The 9,923-nt window shown below is 56.0% G+C and overlaps 1 protein-coding gene across 4 annotated transcripts; it reads left to right on the top strand.

Moving 5' to 3' along the window:
• The first annotated feature begins 1,081 nt into the window (after positions 1-1,081).
• On the top strand, positions 1,082-8,226 carry Rnf112 (ring finger protein 112). Of its 4 annotated transcripts, XM_036197524.1 has the most exons (16): positions 1,270-1,360; positions 1,609-1,830; positions 1,992-2,032; positions 2,154-2,222; positions 2,731-3,016; positions 3,193-3,399; positions 3,523-3,651; positions 3,842-3,946; positions 5,267-5,317; positions 5,610-5,666; positions 5,747-5,821; positions 5,951-6,071; positions 6,175-6,344; positions 6,430-6,483; positions 6,631-6,705; positions 6,795-8,226. In XM_036197524.1, exons 2-16 carry the CDS (start codon positions 1,777-1,779, stop codon positions 7,263-7,265), a joined length of 1,965 nt encoding a protein of 654 aa, XP_036053417.1. In that variant the 5' UTR covers positions 1,270-1,360; positions 1,609-1,776; the 3' UTR covers positions 7,266-8,226. The 4 variants fall into 4 exon arrangements, with proteins under 4 accessions (XP_036053415.1, XP_036053417.1, XP_036053414.1 ...); XM_036197522.1 differs by lacking the exons at positions 1,270-1,360; positions 2,154-2,222 and adding an exon at positions 1,082-1,186; XM_036197521.1 differs by lacking the exon at positions 2,154-2,222 and having other exon boundaries at positions 1,271-1,360.
• The last annotated feature ends 1,697 nt before the right edge of the window (positions 8,227-9,923 follow it).

Below are 9,923 nucleotides of genomic sequence, written 5' to 3'. Positions count from 1 at the left end.
GCTGGACCCCGCAATACTGACCTGACAGACAAGATGTGCCCACAGATGCAGTAGTGACATGCATGTTATGGGGTAACCAGCTACTTTCTTATTGGACTTGAGGCCTGACACTGGAATCCTGTTCAAAGCCCAACACTAGGGAGGCCATAGGCCCTTAGTAAAAAGGAACTGCCCACTGCCGTTTGCGAAATGGAAATATTGTCAAACTGCTTTCTAAGTATGTATGTTTGTACACATCGGTCAGCGCTGCTCCAACCTCAGTCGGAGGAGCTTCTCTTTGTGGTGGACTGCAGTGAATGCGGAGACCAACAGCAGAGAGTGAGCGACTGCTGAGCGCTCAGTCTCAAACAGGACATCTGTATCAACCCCCGTCCTCCCCTCCACCCTAAGGCTCAGAGATACCAAAGAAGAGAGGGCTGGAAAGATGTTCGAGCTGTCGGGTGGGGAGGAGTGCTGTGAAGTGCTGTCGTCTGGACACGCCATGACCAGTGCACTCATGAACACACAGCAGCAGTGGTGACATGCAGAAGATTTGCACAAGATCAGGCCAGGCCGCATTCCTGCATAGCCTGGGAAGAGACTCTTGAAGCTCCACCCCATCTGAGGAGCTCTTGGCAACTGACAGCTGCTGGTGGGGGCCAGTTCCTTTTCGTCTGGGGTGTGGCCTCTGATAGGCTGCCCATGCGCCGTGGACTGTCCCACACCTATGTGCATGTAGGATGAACATTTAATTGGACTCAGTGAGGTATTAACAACAACAACAACAACAACAACAACAATAATAATAAAGAGGACATGAAAGTGAAAAGGGAACTTGTTCGGAAGGGGTCCAGGGAAGAGATGTGTGTGTGTGTGTGTGTGTGTGTGTGTGTGTGTGTGTGTGTGTAGTGAATTTTATTAAGAAACATTGTATACATGCATCCAATTGTCAAAAACTAAATACAATTTTTTTTTAAAGGTCTTGAGATGGCTCTTCACAAGTTTGTAACAGAGAAAAAGTCCCTGGGAGGGGAAAAAAAAAATCATTCCCCACCCACCAGGGGACTTGCAGAGCCCCAGATGATGAGGAAGATGGGAGGCTAGCAGGCACCAGGGACATACCCTGGGAGAGGGTAGCAAGATGCACAGGATCACATGGAACACAGTGGCATCCTACTGCTCTGCACATAGAGGATGCTCCGTCAAAGTAGGTAATGGGATCGAATGGACCAATAGCTTCCCTGATCTGTTCCAGTTGCCCACTCTCCTGTTTCCTACACCCCTCCTCTCTGCCCACCCTGCCCGGGGCTCTGAAGACATCAACTCTTATGGGGTCAGTGCTGTCCTGGGCTCCATCAGGATCCTCTTCCTGCTGTGCCAGGTGCATCCCCGGGGCTGGGGCTTCACGCTCTCCGTCCCCCTCCTCCTCCCTGTCCTTATCTTTCCCTTTCGTCTCCATGGAGACTCACCGCCTCGGCTTGCCTGCATCCCAGCCTCTGCCAGGGATTCTGAGCTGGGCTGGGTGGTTCATCCCTCCTCCGAAGCCCTGGTACCCGCAGCCCTGTCTCCTCCCCTTGGGGTGAATCCACCCTCCTTTACAGCCTCTTTTTTTTTTTTTTTTCTGACCAGCTCATTTATTCTCCAGCGCTGACAGCTAGGCAGAGCCTCTGAGGAGTCCAACCCCCTGCTCCATCTCCACCTGCTCCGCTAGCCCTCTGGATGAAAGGAAGTCCTACTGCAAACGGTCTCGGTGGGCTTCCTCTCTGAGCATCGGACCCTCTGCCATTCCAGCCTCCCATGCCGAGGCCCACTCTGTCAGTCACTGCTTTTTGTCATCGGCTTGGCAAACGGGCAAGTCTTCAAGCCCTAAAATCTGGGAAGGAGAGTTGGGGGTGGGAAGAAGCCACCTGGGAGCGGGGAGAGTGGTGGCGGCGGCGGGGGAAGGACCCTGGAAACCCGGCAGGAAGATAGGGTCTGGATTCTGTTCTAAATCTGTCCCTCCCCCCTCATAGGAGAGCAAACGAAGCTTCATGGGAAACAGCAGCAACAGTTGGTGAGCCATGGGGCCTTCTGGGCTGGGATTGGTGCAGTGGGCCTGACAGGTCAGCTGGCAGAGCTGGTCCAGGAGCACGGATCTCTGCAGTCCAGCAGACTGGTTGCTGAGCGCTCTGCAGGGCTCTTCCCCGGGAGGAAGCACAAGGCCCGATGGGCCAGGCTGTGCAGGGAGGGACCAGGACAAGCAGGTGGGTGCTACAGATGCTCAGCTCGGAGAGTGCAAGGAATCCTCCGAGAACCTGACCATCTGTTCAGTTGCCTAATGGCTGCCTGGGTGCCAGGACGCTACCGCCTTCTCCTGACTATCTCCGCGGCTGAGATTGTAGTTTGTCCCCCCTTGAGGAAGCTCCGCTGCAAAAAGGCTGGTGCTCTATGGGTTTCCTGAGTATTGGCCCCGGACACCTCGTAGATGAGGTAGTCATCGCTAATGACTGTCCCCAGCCCCAGCCAGGGCACTGCCAGTCTCACCCATGGTTGCATGGCTGGCATGTGCAGAGCCAGGATTCCATGAGGGTTGCTCTCATTTAGGATGGCCAGGACCTGGGGTACAAGGAGGTGAGGAATGGGTGGAGCTCATCCTCCAGGTGGCCCTAGGAAGCTGAGGTGGCATAGAGGAGCCTTCATTCCTAAGCTGTCAGCCCTCCAAAGCCTGCACCCAACAGGCATCCGACTTTCAGATGATGCCCTGTCTTCCAGGTCCCATGCATCATTCCCCAAGCTGGAGCTGGGCCTGGGACAAGGTCCCTCCCCACCCCGGGAGCCGCCTACCTGCTCCATCTGTCTGGAAAGGCTTCGAGAGCCCATCTCCCTGGACTGTGGACATGACTTCTGCATTCGGTGCTTCAGCACACATCGAATCCCAGGATGTGAGCCACCATGCTGCCCTGAGTGCCGGAAAATCTGCAAGCAAAAGAAGGGCCTCCGTAGCCTAGGGGAGAGGATGAAGCTCCTGCCACAGCGGCCGCTGCCCCCTGCACTGCAGGTGAGGGACATTATCTCTGCACCCAGAGATCTCTGATTAGATCCAAGATGGGGGATTAGCTTTGATCCCTATTCTAAACTGTTAGGAAGGGGCACAGGGTTCCAGTCTGGACACACTTCCAACTCGGAGTCGGTCTCATTTGGGATGCTCAGGGTGCCCTTCTCTGTCCCACCCAGGAGACTTGTGCTGTGAGGGCAGAGCGGCTGCTGTTGGTGCGTATCAATGCCTCTGGAGGCCTCATCCTCAGGATGGGGGCCATAAACCGCTGTCTGAAGCACCCCTTGGCCAGGGACACACCTGTCTGTTTACTGGCTGTCCTGGGAGAGCAGCACTCAGGAAAGTCCTTCCTTCTGGACCACTTGCTCCGAGGCTTACCAGGCCTGGTGAGGGCAGGCAGGGCTGGCAGGAGGTTGCAGGGAGGCAAAGGGAGAGCCCCAGGTTGGCTCTGGGAGGGAAGCATCTCTGGGGATGCAGAATGGACCGCCTGAGACCTTCTCCATCTTCAGGAATCAGGTGACAGTGGCATGCCCAGAACAGAGGGGTCCTTGCCTGGGATCAGATGGGGTACCAATGGCCTTACCCGGGGCATCTGGATGTGGAGTCACCCCTTTCTGCTGGGAAAAGAAGGGAAGAAGGTAAGGGGGAAGAGCAGATGGAAGTCAGCATGGATCAAGGAAGGAAACTAACTGGACGATACAGGGTGGAGGGATGGAGGGGAGAGAGGGAAGAGAGGAGTGAGGAGAACATCTCCGAGGTAAGGATGAAGATAGGAGCTGGGCAGGGCAGGGCAGGGAGGCCTAACCCCTTGATTTGTGTCCTCACTAGGTGGCTGTGTTCTTAGTGGACACAGGAGATGTCATGAGCCCAGAACTGAGCAGGGAAACAAGGGTCAAACTCTGTGCTCTTACCATGATGCTCAGCTCCTACCAGGTGAGAGAGGTGCTGGGCGAGTTGGCCACCCTGCACACCATTCCCCAGGGTGGCACACACACCACCCCTGTACACCATTCCCCAGGGTGGCACACACACTACCCCTGTACACCATTCCCCAGGGTGGCACACACACACCCCTGTCACCATTCCCCAGGGTGGCACCCACACACCCCTGTACACCATTCCCCAGGGTGGCACCCACACACCCCTGCACACCATTCCCCAGGGTGGCACACACACCCACCCCTGTACACCATTCCCCAGGGTGGCACACACACACACCCCTGTACACCATTCCCCAGGGTGGCACACACACACACCCCTGTACACCATTCCCCAGGGTGGCACACACACACCCCTGCACACCATTCCCCAGGGTGGCACACACACACACACACCTGCACACCATTCCCCAGGGTGGCACACACCCCCACACCTGCACACCATTCCCCAGGGTGGCACACACACACACACACCTGCACACCATTCCCCAGGGTGGCACACACCCACACACCTGCACACCATTCCCCAGGGTGGCACACACACACACACACACACACCTGCACACCATTCCCCAGGGTGGCACACACACACACACACACACACACCTGCACACCATTCCCCAGGGTGGCACACACACACCACTGCACACCATTCCCCAGGGTGGCACACACACACACACACCTGCACACCATTCCCCAGGGTGGCACACACACACACACACCTGCACACCATTCCCCAGGGTGGCACACACCCACACACCTGCACACCATTCCCCAGGGTGGCACACACACACACACACCCCTGCACACCATTCCCCAGGGTGGCACACACACACACACCTGCACACCATTCCCCAGGGTGGCACACACACACACACACACACACACACCTGCACACCATTCCCCAGGGTGGCACACACACACCCCTGCACACCATTCCCCAGGGTGGCACACACACACCCCTGCACACCATTCCCTAGCTTAGCTTCCTCAGAAATGAGAACTTTGCAGATTTGAGTGTCTGGGGTTCATGCAGGTTCTGGAAGGTGCTTCTGGAAAGAGGAAGATGTTCCTAGGGAAGGTGAGCAGATGGGTTGCTCTAAAGGCGGGACAATAGGCCTCAGGGACAGCTGGAGGCCCACAGGACCACAAAACTCTCCAGGTCTGCCAGAGGATGGCATCTGCCGCACCTAGGCTGAAAGGCTCAGGCCTGACTGGGCCTGTGTTCTGGGATAAAGGCTGCTCAGGAGCCCCTCCCAGAACTCTTCCTACTTCTGAACATCTTCGTACATGTTCCTGTTTTCCTCCATTCCAGATTCTGAACACCTCCCAAGAGCTGAAGGACACAGACCTGGGCTATCTAGAGGTGAGGCAGTCTCTGGTGTTGAGGCCGTCACACTGACCACAAGGCGGTCAAAGGGAACGCACGCCTTCCCATCCAGGCTTAGGATTTTATGATGCTTGAACTGGCTTAGTGGGCGTCAGGACAGATAGTTGAGCATGAGGTGCCTGGTTTGGGGAGAGGTCAGAGAATCTTCAAGCCGGAAGCAGGAAGCTTGGCTCCCCTAGTGGTCCAGGGTGACTAGAGAGAAGGCTTAGGAGGCAAACTGTAGCCCTTGGAGTAGCCCAACCCTAAAACTCTCTGTACCCTTTCCCAGATGTTCGTTCACGTGGCTGAGGTGATGGGCAAGCACTATGGGATGGTGCCAATCCAGGTGAGACCCCTGTTTCTGGACTTGTCAGTCCAGATACTGCCAGTCCCAGCTTCTGGAGTCAGGACCCCTTTCTCTTCCAGCATCTGGACCTCTTAGTTCGTGACTCTTCCCATCACAATAAGTCAGGGCCAGGGCACGTGGGTGACATACTCCAGGTAAGATGTGCAGAGGGAAGAGACTGATGCCAGGGCAGCAGGTGAGGGAGACTGGGTGGCGTCCCAGAAGGGTGTCTACAGGCAGAGGCTGCTCCCTTGGCTCAGAACTCTCCACAATCCATCTTTCAGAAGCTGTCCGGCAAATACCCCAAGGTCCAGGAGCTGCTCCTAGGGAAACGGGCCCGCTGTTACCTCCTGCCTGCTCCTGAGAGGCAGTGGGTAAACAAAGGCCAAGCCAGCCCAGGAGGCAGTAAGTGTTCCGGGGGTGGAGACCTCCCTGACATTGCTTCCCAGCTTTGGCCCAGTCTCTCCCAGGCCCAGGCCCCTCAGCCCGAGGAATCTCTCTCTCTCAGACACAGAAGATGCCTTCTCCCACCTCTTCCGGGCCTACATCTCGGATGTGCTGAGCACAGCACCCCAGCACGCCAAGAGCCGCTGCCAGGGCTACTGGAGTGAGGGGCGTGCCATGGCCAGGGGGGACAGACGCTTGCTCACAGGGCAGCAGCTGGCGCAGGAGATCAAGGTGTGAAAACTTCCTGGGGACCCTGGCCTCAGCAGGCGTGCACTCGCTCGCTTTCCCTGACCTGGGTGTGATGATGTCTCTGCAGAACCTCTCTGGCTGGATGGGGAAGACGGGGCCCAGTTTCAGCTCTCCAGATGAGGTAAGGAGCCCCTCCCCTCGGGGAGGCCGGGATCAAGGAGAGAGATCTGGGGTAAGGGTCTACATACTTTGGGAGTGGAGATGAGGAAGCGGTAGTATTCTGGCCGAGGAGGAAAGAGGGAGGCAGCTTGGGTTTCCCCATGGACAGATGGCCGCTCAGCTTCATGACCTGAGGAAAGTGGAAGCTGCCAAGAAAGAGTTTGAGGAATACGTGAGACAGCAGGTGAGCCTCAGGGTCTGCCGGGGAGGCTGCGCCAGAGAGGACGCCTGGGTACCCCGGTGGACCACCTCCTCTCCCTCCCACTGCCACAGGATGTAGCCACTAAGCGCATCTTCTCTGCACTACGAGTCTTGCCTGACACTATGCGGAACCTCCTCTCTACCCAGAAGGATGCCATCTTGGCCCGTCATGGTGTGGCCTTGTTGTGTAAGGAGAGAGAGCAGACCTTGGAGGCCCTGGAAGCCGAGCTGCAGGCCGAGGCCAAGGCCTTCATGGACTCCTACACAATGCGCTTCTGTGGCCACCTGGCCGCCGTCGGGGGCGCTGTAGGCGCTGGGCTCATGGGCCTGGCAGGGGGTGTGGTGGGTGCAGGCATGGCAGCAGCAGCATTGGCCGCTGAGGCCGGGATGGTGGCAGCTGGGGCGGCGGTGGGGGCCACTGGGGCTGCCGTAGTTGGGGGTGGTGTGGGTGCTGGCCTGGCTGCTACGGTGGGCTGCATGGAGAAAGAGGAAGATGAGAGGGGCCAGGGGGGAGACCGAGAGCCTCTTCTCCAGGAAGAATAACGGCTAGGAGATGCTGAAGCGTGAAAGAGGTGAAGGGCGAGAGGAAGGATGTGGACATGCCAGGGATTCCGAGGGGACCACCACATCGTAGTGGCCCTGTTGAATGCCGCATGTCTTTCACTGGCTGAGCTGGGGGTTTAGCTGAGTCCAGGAACCTGGCGAGGCTTTCTGGCCAGCAGGCTGTGCTTGGAGTGCAGTAGATAGGGTGTGAAGCCTGTTTCTGGCTGTGGATAATTGCTACTCACTGGAGCCCAGGATCTCCCACCATAACTAAGGCTCCACTCGTCCCACCCTACTCCAGTTTATTTCCCTGGAGGGCCCTGGCCTGGAAAATTATCCCTCCATCCAGAGCCCTGTCCTTTTTACAGTTGGGACAGGTCCCAGTTTTGACTGACTTTGGAGCTGGGGGCCCTGACAGGGAGGAAGAGGACGGACCACCGGACAGAGATAGGTATTGACAGACTGAGGGATATAACCCTGGAGCAGCGACTTGGTCCCAAAACTGCTCCAGAAGGACAGGCGGGGCGGCCTCCCTGCTCTTCAGCTGGGTGTCCAGATGTGTGTCCTGAACCGCCCCTTACCCCAGTCTCCTGCAGTCCTCCTGGGCCTGGGCCCCATGCCAAGCCCATTTGGATGGATCAAGGCGGATTAAATGCCAAAGAACCACACCTCTGACTGCAGTCTGTGCTAAGACAGTCGACCAGGTTCTGCCAACGTCTGGTAAAGGAAAACACAGGAAATGAGTTCGGTCCTTAAACAAGGCCCCTCCCCCTCGAGCTGGGGGCCCTCTGTGCCACGTTGCAAGACCTCCTTGATGTAGCTCTTTGAACAACAAGCTCCCAGGGAGCCTCTCTCAGGGGATGGAAATTTCTAAGGAGACCTCTGGGCTATTAAACTGTAAAGGATGTTGGGCACATGACCCTTTATTTTATATAAGAATAAAATGTGTGTGTGAATGGCAGCTTCTCAGTGTGTTACTGAAATGAGAATTTGGCCTCCAGAGGAATTTGAGGTGGAGGAGGTGACAAGAGGTTCCATTATCAGGGCGTGGTGGTGGTAGAAGTTGGAAGTGATCTGAAGAGTATCATGCCCTGGCTTGGTGGTGGCAGGAGGCTTTGGCCAAGGGCCAAGTACACAGCCACCTTTGGAGGCTCGTCTGCAAGGACTTTGGGTCCAATCCTCGTGTTGGTCCCTCGAGAAGCTGACTCTGCTGACTGTCAATAGGGAGCCGACATCTGTTCCAGCAGGAGACAAAAGAGGCATGATAGGGAGACCTGGGTCAGACTGGAAAAAGGAGGAGCCGAGATCCATTGTGCAGGGCTAGCCAGTGGGTTACACTGGATTCTCCCCGCAGTCACACCTCCAGTCTCAGAACTGCAACATGCTTGCTCTGTCTAAACCCTGCATCTCACAGATGCAAAACCAAGACAGAGTCTCAAGTAAGACCGTCCAGCTGGCTAGTGGAGAAGGAGGGCTCTGACCTCCAGGCTGGCGTTAATATACAGACATTGGAAGATGTGCTGTTAAGGGCTTTGCTGAAATAAATCAAGATGTTCCTTTCTGGAGGCTTCTGCCGGCAGGCATGTCCAGCTCAGGGAAATTTTGAGGGGCGGCAGAGGACAGGGTCTGGGACTGGAGGATAAAATACCCAATGTAGGAAAATCCCAGAGCTGGGAAGGAGGATGGGTGGGGTAAGGGCAAGTGAGGATGACCCTTTTTGGAAACTGGGCCCTGCGTGGGGACAGGGACTAGACAGTGTGTGGTGTCTGCAGAGCAAGGTTTTCTGGGAGCGCCATAGAGCCCTCTTCTGTCATCTGGTTGACACATGAGCTACAAAGCCTTCCAGAGATTGGGGTTGGCAGGCTCAGGACATAAGGGCCTCTGAGGACTGAGAAGGCGGTGTTGTGTGGTGAGGAGCCCCCTCCCACAGGAACTTGGAGGAAACTCCAAGGTCAACCTCTTTGTACTCACTGAACAGATGGGAGAAGCCAGCTCAGCTAGAGAAGCTTCTGTGGGAAAATGAATATTCCAAGGCATTTGTCTGGTGCTTTCTATTTTCAAAGTATTCCCAAACATCTACTCCTTAAGCTTGGAAACCATCAGTAGGAACAACACACATTTGTGTAGAGGAGAACCCAGAAGCCCACAGAAATGGTGTGTCTCGGCATCAGCTGAAACATCTAGTGACAGACAAACCAGGACTTGAACCCAAGACCTCTGGTGTCAGACCCCTTGCTGTACAGAGCCTTCGCACTTAGAAGTCTCTCCAGACCTCCAGGCAGCCTTACGATTCTGACCCCAACTAGGTGGCTTCCGAGTGTGTGTGATTCCATTTCTTCATTCGTATGGTAAAATGCCTGAAGCCAAGCGTGTTAGTTAACTTACAGTTTTGGAGGTCCAAGGGTGTGTGCTGGTATCAGCTTGGTCTGGTGAGAATCTTGTGATGCTTGGCATAGTGTGGAAGGAGGGTGTATGAGAGGGAGTCCCCATGTGCCAAGACAGGAAGCCAGAGAGAGAGAGAGGAGGGGGAAAGAGGAAGGGGGAGAAAGGGAGGGAGAGGGAGAGAGAGAAGAGGTTTCATAAGAACTTCCACTGAGGGTTGGCTCCCTAGTGACTTGCCCTAGGCCCCATCTCTTAAAGGTCTGACGAAGACCAAGT

This window comes from Onychomys torridus, chromosome 8 (assembly GCF_903995425.1).
Source record: "Onychomys torridus chromosome 8, mOncTor1.1, whole genome shotgun sequence".
In the NCBI taxonomy this organism is placed as follows: Eukaryota; Metazoa; Chordata; class Mammalia; order Rodentia; family Cricetidae; genus Onychomys; species Onychomys torridus.
Note: the sequence above shows the minus strand (reverse complement) of the source record. Positions and strands in the feature narration are given on the sequence as shown.